We start from the raw sequence: 17,924 nt of genomic DNA, 5'->3' as shown, positions 1-17,924 counted from the left end.
AGGATAATAATAATTTATATTCGTCTTTGATAGATAGAGGAGAAAAGAAAAGAAAATAAAGAATAATTATTCTTGTTTGGATAAGATAGAGAAGAGAAAAAAAAAAAGAATAGTGATTAAATTACTGTCTTACCTTTTATAATAGTCATCACCTTATACCTTTTTCTTTTTTCTTTTTAAATTAAAAGTAGAGTTAAATGTCTCTATCTAAATTTCTCCAAATTTCACATTCCTATGGGGTTCAAGACTACTCAACAATTGGGACATAAATAGAATTACATAATTGGGACATAAATGAAATTAAATTTTTATATGTGAATTTGTGAAGGGTATTTTAGGTATTAAAAATATACAATTTATTATCCCTCACTATCCCTCTCTATCCTCTCTTTTCTCTCTACCTAAACTACCCAAACACATTTTCAAACTATCATTTTTTTTCTTTTCTAATCCTATTCCTCCAAATCAATCCTACCAAACACACCCGGAAAAAATAATAATAATAATAATAATAATAATAATAATACTAATACTAATGTCATAGTACACTGGTCCACAGAAAACAAATGAACAAACACGCAACAAACAGTCAATCCCACAGCCCATTTTTCCATATTCAACAACTGTTTTTTTTCCCTACAAACCAAACAAACACAGCCACTCATATATATATACATATATACCCAAACCCCAAATAAACACCAGATCTGCGTTCTCTCAAAAGCAAAGATACTCCTTTCACAATACAACCACAATCAAATTCAGCAAAATGGAAAACTGCCAACAAAGGTATATATATACACACACTATACATACAGTTACATATACACGCAACAATATTCTTATATGAGTTTCTGTTTTTAGCTCAACAGCAGAGATCGTGACCGTTGATGTTCAAAAAGCTAAAGATCTCATCCATTCAGGCTATCCTTATCTTGAAGTGAGGTAAAAAAAAAATCATTCTTACAAATTTGGGTTTTTTGGATTTTCTTTTTCTTTTTTTTTTCTTTTTTTTTTTTTTAGGTTTTTCTGATTTTGGGAAGTGATTGAATTAACAGGACTGAAGAAGAGTTCAAGAAGGGCCATGTAGGTGCAGAGAAGATTTTGAACATTCCATACATGTTCTTTAAACCTGAAGGTGATTTTAGCATCAAGTCACACACATATATATATATTAGCCATTTTATGTTCTGTTTTTAGTTTTTATATTTATTTTTCAGATTTTGATTAAACAGTGATTGATTAAAATCTGTTGGTGATATTTGAATTTCAGGTAGGATGAAAAATCCTAAATTTGTGGAGGAAGTTTCAGCAGCTTACAACAAGGATGATCATCTTGTCGTGGTAATATATACTTATATATATATATATATATATATATATACACGGAGTATATATGTACACATATTATATATAAAAGAAACAGAGGCATACACATTTATTTGGTATTATGATTTTTGATTGGTGATTTTTTATTTTTAACATGTGAAGGGTTGTCAAAGTGGAGCCAGGTCTCTTAAAGCAAGTACCGATCTTGTTAATGCTGTAAGTTTATTCACTTTTCGCTTCTCATCCTACATTTCCCGGGAAAAAGAATAAAAAAATAACTGTTTGTTCGTTACATTTCTATTTAATTTTCTTAAATTTGAAAAGTGCTGTTCTTGCTAATTGATTATTTTTAGCCAAATTTTTATTTGTATACCATCTTATAAATCTATTAACAAGAGAAATTTTGCTTGGCCAAAGTTGAAAGAAAATTTGCTGGTCAATTGCTGTTTTAAGTCTTGGTTGGTCAATGGAAATCAACCTGACTTTAATTCATGGTTAATTACTTTAAGGTCGAAGAGTTTGAACAAAATCGAAAGGTCCTCATCCATACATTTTATGAAGAGTGATGTGAGACCGAGTTAAGTGTATCCATTAAATGGAGAGTGATGTGGAACCGAGTTAAGTGTATCCATTAAATAGAGAGTCTTCGGCTTGTCATTTCATTCAAACTCTTCTTTCACCAAGTAAAATTTGCTGTTTAGACATTGAATGTAGTAGTAATTGGTCCATCTTTTATTTTGTTTCAATGGTCGACTATAGTTTATTAGTATGAATTATATATATATATATATATATATATATATATATATATATATATATATTTGGAGCTTCTGTTTTTTGTGTGAACTATGAAGTGAGTTAAAGAACCATTTTTCTTGTGAAAATGCAGGGTTTCAAGCATGTGTACAATATGGATGGTGGTTATGCTGCATGGGTGGAGAATGGATTTTCTGTGAAGAAGCCATCAACAGAGATGTAATCATTTGATTTTAGTAACTTTATAATAGGGGTGGAAAAAAAAAAAAAAAAAAAAATTTAGGGCTATTTCGAACTGTAATAACTTTGCTTCGCCCAATGGATTAGACAATAAGGGACTGGTTGGTTTAGTTTTTGGAAAACAGTTCTCACGAACTCAGAAAATAAAAAATTATTTTTAGAGAATTATTAAAGAAATTTATCTGAAAACGCAAATATTTTTTTAACTAAATTTTCAGAAAACTGCACCCAAACAAGTTTCTATACAAAACTGAACCAAGTAAGTGTTAAACATACTTAAAGTATGATGATGTATGTTTTACTGTTAAATATATACACATACGGTTATATATATACACAATATCCTTGTTGGGTGGTTTTGCAATATATGTTTTTCTTTTGTTTCTGTTTTTTAGGCCGGGAGAGATCGTGACCGTTGATGTTCACAAAGCTAAAGATCTCATCCATTCGGGTTACCCTTATCTTGAAGTGAGGTAAAAGAAGGATCAATCTTCCAAATTAAATTATGTGTTTTTAGAGTTTTTTTCTTTCTTTTCAATTTTTGGATTTTTTATTATTATTATTTTTTTCTGATTTTGGGAAGTGATTGAATTTAATATAGGACTGAAGAAGAGTTCAAGAAGGGGCATGTAGATGCAGAGAAAATTGTGAACATCCCTTACATGTTCTTTAAACCTGAAGGTGAATTTACCAACAAGTCCTTTTTTTTTTTCGTTTTTTGTAGTTATTTTTCAGATTTTGATTAAATAATGCTTGATAAAAATCTGTTGGTGATATTTGAATTTCAGGTAGGATGAAAAATCCTAAATTTGTGGAGGAAGTTTTGGCTGCTTGCAACAAGGATGATCATCTTGTTGTGGTAATATATACTTGTATATCTATGCCCACACTACTCATATATGCATACACACACACACACACATAAGAAACAGAGGCATACACATTTATTTCCTATTTTGATTTTGATTGGTGATTTTTATTTTATTTTTAATACATAAAGGGTTGTCAAAGTGGAGCAAGGTCTCTTAAAGCAAGTACCGATCTTGTTAATGCTGTAAGTTTATTTGCTTATCGCTTTCTATCTTACATTTCACCAAACACGACAAAAGAAAAATAACTATTTGTTCTAAATTTTGAAAAGTATTGTTCTTCCTAATTGATTATTTTTTGTCAAATTTTTGTTTAAATACCATCTTGTGTGTGTAGATGTTATTATGATTGGTGACGTCTTGATGACATTATTTCCACCCACATAAAATAGTCGGATTAATTTGATTCCCGGCCTGCTTATCAATTTCATTTTATTTTTCTTTAATGAACCTGCAGGGTTTCAAGCACGTGTACAACATGGATGGGGGTTATGCTGCATGGGTGGAGAATGGTTTCCCGGTGAAGAAGCCATCAGCAGCGCTGTAATCATATGAGTTTTGTAACTTTATAAGAGGGGTGACAAAAAAAAAACACACACATATATTTATATATTTGCTATTTCCACTTCATAATAACTTTGCTTAACAGAATCACAGTTCATGTATCGTGCACTGTATGTGTGTATTATTGACTTCTTCACCCAAGGAATTAGACAATAAATTGTAAACTTTTTGGTGTATTAGTCAGTAATTTCTTATCAAATCTGATGATGTATGTTTTTACTTTATATATTTTGTTTTCCCAATCTTCTTTATGTAAGGTAAAACCAACCTGACAATTTTATACACACTTCTCTTTCAACACACTATTTTAAATTATTCATCAACAAGCCTTCACTCTTCACACATTTTATTTATTTTATTTTTTAATTGTAAAAAGGTAAAGTTAATTGTATACATATATTGTCTAAAAATGTACAGCCCAATAGGGTATTAGCACAATGGAAAAAACCTTGGCCCAAGATATATATATAAGCAAACCCGTGGGCAAAGCCCAGTACAAAAGTGATGCATTAGAAGCAGTGACGGACCCAGAAATTTTTATGAGGGGGTCAGGGTATAAAATTATATGATATGATGAGTTTATTTTTGTAATTTTAATAAGGTTTTTTTCACAAATTTTAAAAAATTTAAAGTATAAAATGAAAAGAAAAAAAAAATTAGTGGGGCAAATTAAGTATAAAATGCTAAAAAAAATAATCTAATAGGGTGAATTGTAATTTTAAGTAGGGCATTTTCATAAATTTTTTAAAAATTAGAATATAAAATGTAAATATTAAAAATCCAAAGGGGGCGCGGAGCCCACCATAACAAAAGATCTGTATACTCTTTTACATTAATTGTATGGAGTATGGACTTTTAGAGATGTCAAACAGGACGGGTTCAACGGAAAACCCTTTCCCAAATCTGTCCCATCAATGAATTTTTTTTCTCAAACTCGATTCGGGTTGCTTCACCCAGGGCAGATTTAAAGTGCCACGACACATTTAAAAAAAAAAACAAAACAATTCAATCTACTTCGGTACAGTTAATATAAATTTTGTAAATTTTTTTTTTGTGGTATACTCAAATACAATCATAATAACAAAAATATTGCTAAAATTTAAAGTTACCATAAGAAACATAGAAAAATAAAAACTATAGCCAATAAAATATTATCTATTTGTGTATTAATTATTAATTGGTGCAATGCTTTGCGGATTTTAAGTCCTCTTCCCAAACTCTCTCTTCACCCAATTAGTTTGATCCCAAACTTGTCCCATTAGAAATAGGACATCCCTAAGATGAGAGTAGATACGGTGCGCGCGTCACGTCATTAGTGTATCCTCGTAACGGCAATACACTATTTTAAAAAAGTTGACCCACCTACTTATAAAATTACTAATAACGAGATAATATGTTATATTTCATTATGTAAACTCCTAAGTCATGTCTCTAAATGCGGTACTACATACTATATGTATACCCCTCACTTCTGTATTAGTTGTCAAATTTTATTTTCTAATTTTTTAAAGAAATTTGCAATTAATGCATTTTTTCCTTTTTAAATTGCTAAGTTGTTCTTTAAATTTTAAATGGTAAAACACAAAGTTGAAAGAATCATGAAAAATTGGAATAGTAATTATGAAACTATGGGAATTTTGACTTTTCAAATTTAAAAAATAATTTGGAATTCCTAAAATGAAAGAAAAATTGACAACTAATATATTTTAAAACTATTTTCCGACCAAAAAACTCACTGTCTCATTCAATGTTTTGTGTTTGTAGCATAAAATAATTTGTGACATGTGAGGTCCAACAAAAATGTGGTTTGATTATTATTCTCTCTTAAATGACAAACTTCACAACATACCATTAAGGACAAACTGTAAAAAAAAAAAAGAAAAAAATCCTCAACAATGCAGTTTTGGCGACATACCTCCTGAAATTACTTAAAAATATGCAATTCTATTCATTTCTCTAAAACTTCGAAATCCCAGATTCATAACCTTACTTTTTTGGAAGACAAAACTGCAATCTTCTTCTTTTGGATGGCGTTACGGATACGGAAGTTATGGCATCTTGAATCTGACAAGATATTAAGTGCGTCAGACATGTCACGTTATTGTTATGGCCACTCAACGAAACTGCATGAGATCAAGTTGTTAAGAGTATTTTTTATAAACAGGTGTGCAACAAATATGTAAACGCACACACGTATTTATATAGACACGGTATTCGTGTATGGGTGGTTTTGATATATGTTTTTCTTGTGTTACTGTTTTGTAGCTCAGCAGCAGAGATTGTGATCACCGTTGATGTTCACAAAGCTAAAGATCTCCTCCAATCGGGCCATCCTTATCTTGAAGTAAGGTAAAAAAGAAAAAAAAAAAACCACTCTTTCTAATTTAATTCATGTGTTTTTTTTATTTTATTTATTTTTTTTTTTTTGGTGAATTTGGGAAGTGAATGAATTAATAGGACTGAGGAAGAGTTAAAGAAGGGGCACGCAGATGCAGAGAAAATTGTGAACATCCCTTACATGTTCTTCAAACCTGAAGGTGATTTTAGCATCAAGTCATACATATTTTAGCCATTATATGTTCTGTTTTTAGATTTTGTATTTATTTTTCAGATTTGGGTTAAATAATGATTGATAAAAATTTGTTTGTGATATTTGAATTTCAGGTAGGATGAAAAATCCTAGATTTGTGGAGGAAGTTTTAGCAGCTTGCAACAAGGATGACCATCTTGTTGTGGTCATACATACTAATATATATATATATATATATATGCGCGCGCGCGCGCGCACACATATATATTCATCAAGGAATTTTTAGCAGATTGCAACCTGAAATAGTAAGACACATTTATTGGGTATTTTGATTTTGACTTATTTTTTTGAACCTGTGAAGGGTTGTCAAAGTGGGGTCAGATCTCTTGGAGCAACAACTGATCTTGTTAACACGGTAAAACTTTTCGTATACATTCCTCCAAAACATAGAAAGAAAAAGAGTAACCATTTGTTCTCTAAATTTCTATATAATTTTCTTAAATTTGAAAAGTAATTAATATTTTTTCCCCTAAAATTTTTATTTGAATACTGTCTTGTAAGTCTATTAATAAGATAGAAAATTTGCTTGCCCAAAGTAAAAGAAAAATCAAGCTTAATCTAAAGTTGCTTTTTCTAGTCTTGGTGGTCAATAGAAGTTTTATTTTATTTTTTTCTTTTAACTTTGTGATCAAAACAAAGTAATTTATTTTATGAAATTGCTTAAAATTCCAAAAAAAAAAAAAAAAAAAAAAAAAAAGAAGTAAATTTTACTTGCTCAAATTTGTTGGAAGGTTGGTCTTTGAAATTCATGGTTCAAAGTTGCTTCGTTTAGGCTTTGAATATAGCAGTAATCGGTCCATCTCTAATTTTATTCTAATATTAGACTATAGGTTTTATTAAAAATGATAAAATTATAATTGGTTTTTGAAAAGAAAAATATTCAAAATCAAACATACTTGAAGGAAGCTTTCAAAGAGGATAGAATTTGATGATTTTAGGGTTTTTGATTTTAAATACTTTTTTTTATTTCAAATATTTTCTTTTTCAAATTTTGTTACAGATTGATGCAACAATTTACATCAATCTCTAAGTTAAATATACATTATTCAGTAGCTTAATTGAGAAAGTGTTCATCTCCCCAAGCAGATGTGCCCTTATTCTAGTCCCCTACCCCCCTAATTTGCTAAGGAAAAAATATATATATTAATCTGTAAGTTCAATACCTTAAGAAAAGAGTCTTTACTTTCCCATTAATGAGTAAAAAGAGTCTTTTTTTTTGGACACCAGGAGATGTTTGATTTGTAATTTTGAAAAAAATTCTCAAAAATTCAGAAAATAGACAACAGTTTTCAAATAATTATAAAAAACAATTTTTTAAAAACGGACTTTTTATAACTGAGTTTTTACAAAACAGTTTTCAAAAAACTGAACCAAACAGAGTTTTTTTTGTACAATTTTCTGTTTTCAGTTAACAGAAAACTGTTTCTATAATTACAAACTAAGCAAGTCCTATTACTCTTGATTTATTAGTAAAAAATAGTAAAACAAAATGATACCTCATCTGAATTTAGAAGACTAATTTATTAGTAAGAAACGGTTAAAAAAAAAAAAAAAAATTGGATACATCATGAAGATGCTGACCATGTGTTATGCAAGTGGAGAGTTTTTCTTTGGAGCTCCTTTTTGTGTGTTGAGTGAGTAAAAAGACTAAAGAGCCATTGATCGTATGGAACTGCAGGGTTTCAAGCATGTGTTCAATATGGATGGGGGTTATGCTGCATGGGTGGAGAAGGGTTCTCTGTGAAGAAGCCATCAACATCATAATATAACTTTGCTTCACGTTTCATATATCATGTACTGTGTATTATTGACTTCTTTACCCAAGGAGTTGGACAATAAATTGTATTATTATTATTTTTTTATATTTTATATTAGTTAGTAATTTGTATGTTTGTTTTACTTTATATATTTTCTTTTACCAATCTTTCTTTATCTATGGTAACAAAATGTCAATTATATTTATAAAGGAGTGGGACTCGGGCGGATCTAAGTCATAAACCTTAGTTTAAATAAGCTTTGATTCAACCTAAAGGTATATTATATAGTTAGACCATGCTTCAAACTAAGAGATTGGTCGACCATTCTAGTGATCTAATGGGTAAAACACTCAATTATCCAGAAAAAAAAAAAAAAAAAAAAAAAGCAAAGAAAAAAAACTAAGAGATTAGTTCATAAACCCTAACCGATCTAAATCCTTGTTGTATGATTTGGATCAGTTGGATGTAGACAGTTCCATTGATTCAACTTGTTTTAAATTTATTATTGGTTTAGTTCTAAACAAAATCAAACTCAATTTTTTCAACCATAAACAACTTGTCAAGCAATAGGATGGCTTGGTTTGTGACGGGGAACACTGTTTTAATACCTTCTATTCTTGTAACTTAGCCATGATTATGAGAGAGATGCCAATATTTCATGCCTTTTCAAACTTTTTAAGGGTCTGTTTGGTTTCAAATTTTGTTAGAAATATCATTGCCCAAAAAATATTCAACTTGTATATAAGTGTCATTATGACAAATTTCAGGAAGTGTTGTTGTAATTAACCAAAAAAAATAAAATAAATTATAATTATAGCAAATAAAAAAATATTTATTTATGTATTTATGATTATTTGGATGAGTTCAAGACTTAACCGGTTTTAAAATCTCATTTTAAATTCGCTTCTAATCTTATTAGGATGTTTCCAAACCCTAAATATGAATGCATGTCTAAAGTTTGCAAAATGTGCTTTTCTTTTTTATTTTCCAAAGTAAATCATGTGAATCAGTCCAAGCCTTCACTAAGAATACAACATCTCTCTCATGGCAAGAGTGGTCAATCCAATATATTTAATGATCTCAACTTGTTTAGCTAAAGGCATCCCAATACATGTGAATATGTGATGGCATGAGTGGAAAATTCAATTTGTTGACCTTGACTCATTAGGAAAGGTCCGTTTTCATTGAATAATATATAAGTATTTGAAATGCACCTCAATCTTCAAGGCAGGTGTATATTCTTGAATAGAGAAACATCAAAAGACCTAAGAAACACTTGAATTTTAAATTCAATTAAAATAGACAAAATGTTTCCAGATAGAAAAAAAAATTATTTTCTGTCCTTTTCACCTAAGTCCACATATTTAATTTTTTTTTTCAGATAAAGACAATATATATATATATATATATATATATATACATTTGATGATAAGCTGTTTACAAAGCTTGTATATTTTACTGTAACTAGATTAGCGCATAAATGGATAAACAAGGAGACATCACTATTGATGAAATCTATAAACCCTCAGTATATGTAATGAATGAGAGAATAAAAATTCAGTGCACCGACTTAACCATGTGCGCGCATGGCTCATATTTTTATTCAAAATGAGCATGTATAAACTCTGATCATATTCTATCAAATAATGCACTTTCAGATAAATGATTAGGTCTATATAGTCTAGGGCCAGATATAATCACAAAGAATCATATGATCAAATGTGTTAGACTTATTTAATTTTTTAATTGCATGACAATGACTTCTTCTAATGATTTCGAACTATTTAATAATTATTAACATTTTTGTGTAAATAAAGATGCAACTCGAAAATAATAATAATAATACCATAGTACAGGGAAAAACAAATGAACAAGCTGGCTATCAGAACACCACTGTTTACTTTTTCCATCTTCATTGTCAACCAAAGACAATGTCACCAATCTTGTGTGTTCTCTGGAAATGCAGATCCTCCACTTATATACATATATATATAGCCACTAATTCATCTAAATGAAGCACTGCCAACAAAGAAAGAGATCTATACATATATACACATACAGTTACATATACAACATTATTGGAATATTATGGGTTCTTTTGTGATTCCTCGTGGGCTTCTTATTGTTCCCGTTCTTCTTTTTCTTCTGTTTGTGTCTTCTAGTTCAGGAGCAGAAGTGGTCACCATTGACATTTACAAAGCTAAAGCTCTTCTCGATTCGGGATACACTTACCTTGATGTCAGGTGAAAACTTAGTCTCTTTTACAATTTTGCTATTTTCGATTGCATGGAATTGGTTTTTTTGAAATTAGAATCAAAGACCAAAGCACCAATTCTATACAACGGAACACAAAATTCATGTATTTCTTTTAAATTTATTTTAAAATTTTTGGGTTTTTTAATTCAATGTTTTTCTGATTTTGGGAATTGACTGATTTGATAGGAGTAAAAACCAGTTCAAGGACGGTCATGTAGATACAAATAAAATTCTGAACATCCCCTTCATGTTAACTGCCCCCGGAGGTGATTTTCAATCAATTCATATAATATAGCCATTTCTTTTCTGTTTATATATATAAGATTTTAATTAAATAAAGATTGATAAAATTCTGTTGAGATTTTGAGTTTCAGGTAGGCTAAGAGATCCTGCATTTCTGGATAATGTCTTATCAGCTTTCAGCAAAGATGCTCAGCTCGTGGTGGTAATATATTTATAGATACTGCATATATATATATAGAAAAAAAAAATTAAGAAAAAAAGAAGAAGAAGAAAAAGAAGCATGCACATTTATCTTGTATATAATTGGAGTTGTTTTTTTTAATTTTTTATATATTGTTTTTATGGCTGAAGGGTTATCAAAGTGGAGTAAGATCCCTTAATGCAACTACGAGACTTGTTAATGCTGTAAGTTTATCCTTCTATCTTTCCTTTTTCATCTCACTTTCAAGTAAAATAAGAAATCTATTTGTTCTTTTCCATTTCTATTTTGATATATATATTTTTTTCCATTGAATTTTTATTTGAATACCATCTTGTAAGTCTATCAGTAAGATGAAATTTTTTCTTGACCATACTTAAAAATAAAATAGCAGTTGACTGTAAAAAAAAAACAAAAAATAAAAAACAAATATATATGCAGTGAGACTATATATATATATATACATATATATATTGGTTAACTCTAATAATTGGAAGGGTGGTCTTTGGATGTAGCACTAATTCATCATTTTAATTGAATAGTGATGGTAAGTAGTTCGAAAGTTAAATATATTCATCTTTATGACGTCATTAAATGTGATAATATTATCATGACGTCATTTATTATTCACATTTAATTGAGTGTTGTTCGACTATTCCTTATACTAATTTTGTTCTTATGAAACTGCAGGGTTTCACGCATGCGTTCAATATGGATGGAGGTTATGTTGCATGGGTGGAGAATGGTTTCCCTGTGAAGAAGCCATAAGTGGAACCTTAATCATGTGATTTTTGTAACCTCAATAAGAGGGGTGAAAAAAAAAACTGGCTATTTCTACTCTAGAATCACAGTTCATATATTATTTATTTGTATTATTTTCTTCACCCCACGGATTATACAATAAATTCTTACCAAATTAATCTCATGTTGTATGTTTTACTTTTTACTAAGCTTTATTCATCTAATTAAGTGGATAGTGATAATTATATAAAAGAAAATAATAATTAGTCTCAGGATTCAACACATTTGACTACTTATTTTTTATTTTTATATATATATATATTTTTTTGTGAGGGAAGAATAACATATAACAATGTCATTATATCATCTCTCACTCACATAAATACGGTCAGAGATGTCCGGCTGTTAGACTCTCTTCTGCAATTCTTACATATAATAAGGTTGAGACTTGGGGCTAAGCATGCCAAAAGATCAACCACAACCAAACGATCTGATTCCTAAGAAACCATCAAGTTTTTTTTGGCTTGTTCATGCTGTCCAAATTTTTAAAAGACGGAGAGAGATTGAACAAGTTAGTTGTGCAATGATAACATTTAATAAACATCATGGACCCAAAAAAAAATTTAAATAAATAAATAACATTAACACACTTTTGATTGGTCTTACAACTAATGAAACATAAATAAAAAAAAAATTGCAAATGTTTTTTTTATTATTTTCCTTTTCCGAAAGTTAAAGCAACTGAAATAAATAGAAAATAATTAGAATGTGGGCTTTGGCCACAAAGGCAGAAGTAAAAAGTCCAAAGAAAAGGCAAACGAGGGACAAACCCAATACAAACTAACAATCTCAAAAACAGGTTCAAATAACCGCAAATAATGGTATGATTAACTAATGGTGATTATTTGACCAAACTCCGGTGAAGAACCTTAGCCCGTAAGAAGAATGTCGACGGCAACTGAGCTTAGTTTGGAGGACACAGTGGTGGATGGCAACAAGATATAGAGAGATTCCGGTCACTTATGCTATGTTTGGTTGGAGGGAGGGATTGAGGACGTATGAATATGAGAGGGGACAAAATAACTTTTTCATGTTTGATTGGAGAGAGGAGAAAAGAGGGAGGAAGCATCTTCCTCCTTTGTATTTTTCTATCCCCAAAATTGGGGGAAGAGGAGAAAGAAAAAAAAGTAATAACTAACATAAATATGTATTTTTCATCTCTAACCTTCTTAAAAATTTTATAGAAATTTTTGAATTTTAAATAATAAGGGTATATTAGTAAAAATAATATAAAACCCATCTTTCCTTACCCATTCCATCCAATCAAACAAAAAGTGAGGAAAATAAGTTCCCTTCCCTAAGATGCCTCATCCATCCTTTCCCTCTCCCCTCTATCTATTTCAACCAAACATGACATTAGTATTCGTCTTGAGCTTGAGCAATCCTAAGAGGAATCCCAACCTAAGGATTGAGGTGATCCATGCACAACTAATGTAAAACACTAACTAGTTTGTACAAATGTGGAACCATGCAAAAGTGTTGGTTGTATTTCGCCTTTGGGCTTATGGCGTTTGGTGGTCCAATTATTGTTGGGCCTCTGCCTGTTTAGTGGGCTTAGCTTGCTATAGAAATCAATAAAATAAAAATAAAAAATAAAAAATAAAAATTAATTACTTGACTCCTCAATCATACTTGTTATTGTTGAGTGCCATCCATAAACCTTTTACTGTCTCCTTTTAATCGATATGGTTCTTGGGGACACAACGGCATTGGTAAAAATCTGCAAAAATAAATTTTGAGCTCTTACTTTTGAATCATATTCCTAATTCGATTAATGTGTATATTATAGGGTCGATACACGTGTCTAAGAAAAAATAAAAAAAATTGTTATGTATCTTAAAAACACTTAGGACAATGTATTCAAAATATGTTAATATATATATATATATATATATATATATATATATATATATAATAATCATTCTCCTCACATTTCTCAATATAAATTCATCAGAATCGTGCAAGTGTGGATTTTGGAATAATTTTAATAATTTTCAAATCATCAAGAATTTTGGAAAAAGAATTTAAGTACTCAAAAATAAAAATATACGTGTACCACATTTAGTGTATTCCGATGCTGCTCAAGTCCATAGATGTACCCTTTTTAGTGCACATCAAAATATAAATATATATATATATATATATATATATATTGCCACATATTCATATTGCAATGCTGCAAATATGAGGTTAGAGACGGTTTGGTTTTGTGAAAACTATGACCGACAAGCATGGTTCGTCGAACTAACCAATCAAATCTATGTTTTTTTGTTCTGTCAATTTAACCAAAAAAAAAAAAGTCTTTTAGTTAGGAGCCTGAAAGATTCTAACAGTTGACCAACCTTTTTTTAAAAATAAAATAAAATAAATTCTTCAACAATAATATATAATATATTACATATTGGATTATTTAGAATTTCAACTAAATTTATATTTGTTTGTGTCAATATAAAACTTTTCATTTCAACATTACAGAAATATACAATATATTAATTAAAATAAAACAAAAAGGTGGAATATAAATAATTAATATATACGGTCATAGTATATTCATGTTATATAATATATATGTTGATTCAGAAATTTCTTTTACTTTTGATTTGTATATTTTTTCTAATTTTATTTTCTATTTTCATATGTTAAATATCGTATGAATTTTCATTTATTTTAATCTTAAATCTATTATTTTTCATTAATATACAAATAATAATAATAATAATGTAGTTACTAAACCCTCTTTTTTCATGACGACTTAGAATTTACAAATAAGTTATTTGTGTTAAATAGTCTTTAAAAATTTACTAAAAACTTATTGTATTAAATTATATTATAAAAAGTAACGTATTAGTCATGCTTGTAAAATTGATTTCATTACATTGCACTACATTTGCGACTGTGAAAAGTCAAATCACCATTCTTGAAAGAAAACTTAGCCGGGTTAATTTGACAGTTTGTGTGTCCTTGACGAGTCTGCATAACCATTTTTTTTTTTTTTTTTATTTCTTTTTTTTGACTGACTTGTGAAGTCTGTGATAAAAAAGAATTAATGTGCCTAAAAAAAATTTTGTGTGAATGCATAGGTTTTTTTTTTTTTTTTTTTATTTTTAATTTTTAGAGTACGTGTATGGCTCCATATAGATCCATAGTATACGTAACATTTAAGTCAGAAGTACGATTTGAAAGCGAGATTTTAAAGACTTATTTTCCAAATCTCTATCAATGCCGCTATGCCCTTACGGGCATAAATCATTTGCTTAAATATGTAAAAATATGCATTATATATATACACACATATATATATATTTGCCGTGTGTGTATATATATATACACACACAAGGGCGAATCCAAAAATTATTAATGGGGGGTTATTATTAAACCAAGGAGAATCGGAGATCGACATATTAAAGAGTTAGAAAATTTTAGAGGAAATAGGATTAGACTTTAGAGGAAGAGAATGAGTGAACTCCTTGATTTGTACAAGAATATGAATTTAGGAATTCTCTGTGCTTGGAATTAGTGATTAGAGGAAGAGAATGAGTGAACTCCTTGATTTGTACAAAAATATGAATTTAGGAATTCTCTGTGCTTGGACTTAGTGATTGTTTAAGGCTTATTTGGCTTGGGCTATTTGGTTAGGTCTTTGTTTTAAAATTGTGGCTTAGATATTGGATTTGTTTGGATGGGTTAAAATTGGAAGGTAGGCTAATATTGTTACTAATTTATTCTTTTTTAAAACATTAGGATAAATATACCAATATTAAAAATAAAAAAATAAAAAAAAATAAAACTAAATTTGGTAGGGGAAGTCAAGCCCACCCAAGCCCCCCCTCTTGGACCCGCCACTGTATATATATATATATATATATATATATATATGTTATATGCTAATGTTTCTTCTTGGATTCGCCACTGTATATATATATATATTATATGCTAATGTTTTTCAAAATAAAACATGTGAACTAGACTAAGCCTTCATTAAGAATACATCTCCCGGCATAAATGGTAAATTCCATTTGTTGACCTAGACTCATTAAGAAAAGGTCATTCTACACATATCCGTGTACATTGGTTGATTTATTTTAATTATACCTCATGACTAGATATATACATACACACATATATATATATTCAGTAATTATCTAATGACTAGGCTTGATCTACCAAGGTAGAGGTGTTGATTATGATGCACAATCTTCAACATACGTTTCTATTTTTTTAATAGTGAAACACGAGAAGATGTGACGGTTGAATTTTTTAGTCAATTAAAAATTTAAAATTTTATAGATTTAAAAGAATTATTTTGTATCCATTCACTAAATTTCCACATATAAGACACAAATAACAATTTCCGGCTCCTTCCTTATTCTAGAGTCAATAGCACACTATATCTTTTAGCACGCGGTACATATATATTGTGATTTTATTTTTTTTTTCTTTTTTTGAATTAATTACAACGACAATTTTTGAAATTTGTCCATCAATAGGCATATTCAATTTAGTTCTTTTTTAGACAATGACACCTCATTTTAAAAAAATAGAGCCAAAAGCACAACTTTAAGTTACATAAAATGTCTAATATGCCCTAAGAATATTTTAATCCTCACCTAAAATGACCAAACTATCCTCTCATCTCATCTCTCTCTCTCTCTCTCTCACACACACACACACACCCACCTCAATCGCCCTCATCTCCTTCCACACCCTTAAACCCCCAATCCATATCAAAACCAACTTTTCTCTATATCTCACACACACAGGCTTGTGATTTGTTGATCCTTTTTGTTGATGATGGTGTTTCCGTTGGAGTTATCAAATCAAGAACTACAGACGAACTGAGATGGGTCACCAGAAAACTTTGTTTAATTGTCGGTGGCAGATTAAAATTGCAGTGAGAGAGAAATCGGCGACGACAGAGAGGGACTTACAATTGGCAAAGAAGTTATCTATGTTGTTTAATCAACTCGGTAGAGAATATCAACGGCTGCAAGGAGTGAGATCGGCGGCGGCAGCGATGGGCGGCAGAAATCGGAGAAGGTTGAAGAGGATCTTGGATTTGTGAGCAGGGTTGGTGTGTTGGGTATCGGTCGAGGGTGAGGTGGCAGACGCCGGTGGTGTTGTCGATGCAGAGAGCAGTGGCTAAGAGGCGGAGGTAGGTGAGGCGAGTTAGGAGTTGGATTGACTGTGGATGGCTCAGCCGTGGAGGACTCGCGGCGGCCAGTGAGGGCTTATCCTTGCTCGACGCGAGATCCCCTTTTGAGGCGATATCTGTGTTTTTTTTTTTTTTTTGGATGGTGTGATCTGTGTGTGTTGGGTTTGTGTGATTTATATGTGTTGGGTTTGTGTGATTTATATGGGTTTGGGTGGCTCGACCATAGATATATGTGTATAATTTTGAGATGTTTGGTTTGTGTGAAGGTGGTGGAACGGGAAAGAAGATGGTGGTTGTGGAGGTTGCGGTGGTGGTGAGTACTGGTAGTGCGGGGTGAGTACTGGTTATGTACATTGGCCAAAATGAATGGAAATATCCAAAAATTGGAAGAAGAAAGAATTTTTTGGAAGAGGGTAATTTGGTTATTTTATGTGATTAAAGGGTAAATATATATTTTCATCATATTTGAAGTGTCATTGTTCAAATTTACAACTTTAAAGAGTTTTTTCGTCCAAAAAAAAAAAGCTAAATTATATATTAATGTTAATATAACAAATCTCAAAAAAATGTCGTTGTAATTATTAGTATTATTTTTTTCGGTGTGAAATATCTATTTGTTAAACAATAATTGTATTACCATTTCATAAAGGGTATGTTTGGAATTTTAAATTTTTTATTAAATCAACCATTTGTCTTTTCCTGTTCTTTTAAGAAGGGTTTTTTTTGGAGACGCTAGGGGTATCTTACACAGTAATATGTTAGAGTCAATTTTCGACAATTTCTTTGAACAGTATCTTACACAGTAACCAATAAGATTATCACACAAGTCTTTGACTCGATACAAAACGAATAAAGACTTTTATTATTTTTATACTAAAATTAAAGTACATAAAAATTATTTTCTTATTCTACCAGATAAGTAAATAATATAGAACTGTGTCATTGTCTAATGTCCAACCATAATGCACTTACGTTTAAATAACATGGTACATAGAACCTAACAAATCTACATCCTGCATGCCCACTGTAGCAGCAGCAATAGCGGTCAGAACACACTGCATACTTTTCCACGTTCATGCCGTGTTTTTTTTTTGTTTTTCCTGCAAGCCAAACGCGATTACGGACAAAGTCACCAATATGTGGCCTCTGAAAATTCAAATCCTCCACC

General features: G+C 30.2%; 3 protein-coding genes across 3 annotated transcripts; all 3 read left to right on the top strand.

Annotated features, from left to right (window-relative positions):
- Positions 1-635: 635 nt before the first annotated feature.
- Positions 636-3,982, top strand: LOC132266584 (protein HIGH ARSENIC CONTENT 1, mitochondrial-like). Its single transcript, XM_059767496.1, has 11 exons — positions 636-789; positions 865-945; positions 1,059-1,138; positions 1,274-1,344; positions 1,492-1,545; positions 2,219-2,304; positions 2,721-2,798; positions 2,927-3,006; positions 3,114-3,184; positions 3,326-3,379; positions 3,652-3,982. Exons 1-11 carry the CDS (start codon positions 770-772, stop codon positions 3,739-3,741), a joined length of 765 nt encoding a protein of 254 aa, XP_059623479.1. The 5' UTR covers positions 636-769; the 3' UTR covers positions 3,742-3,982.
- Positions 3,983-5,785: 1,803 nt separating this feature from the next.
- Positions 5,786-8,092, top strand: LOC132316324 (thiosulfate sulfurtransferase 18-like). Its single transcript, XM_059814819.1, has 6 exons — positions 5,786-5,922; positions 6,024-6,107; positions 6,216-6,295; positions 6,423-6,493; positions 6,650-6,703; positions 8,027-8,092. Exons 1-6 carry the CDS (start codon positions 5,786-5,788, stop codon positions 8,090-8,092), a joined length of 492 nt encoding a protein of 163 aa, XP_059670802.1.
- A 2,048-nt stretch (positions 8,093-10,140) lies between these two features.
- On the top strand, positions 10,141-11,749 carry LOC132266583 (thiosulfate sulfurtransferase 18-like). Its single transcript, XM_059767495.1, has 5 exons — positions 10,141-10,348; positions 10,548-10,627; positions 10,736-10,806; positions 10,956-11,009; positions 11,494-11,749. Exons 1-5 carry the CDS (start codon positions 10,194-10,196, stop codon positions 11,569-11,571), a joined length of 438 nt encoding a protein of 145 aa, XP_059623478.1. The 5' UTR covers positions 10,141-10,193; the 3' UTR covers positions 11,572-11,749.
- The last annotated feature ends 6,175 nt before the right edge of the window (positions 11,750-17,924 follow it).

Source organism: Cornus florida, unplaced genomic scaffold, assembly GCF_030987335.1.
Source record: "Cornus florida cultivar Cherokee Brave unplaced genomic scaffold, ASM3098733v1 CherokeeBrave_3.0.0_Hap2_Chr07, whole genome shotgun sequence".
Lineage (NCBI taxonomy): Eukaryota > Viridiplantae > Streptophyta > Magnoliopsida > Cornales > Cornaceae > Cornus > Cornus florida.
Note: the sequence above shows the minus strand (reverse complement) of the source record. Positions and strands in the feature narration are given on the sequence as shown.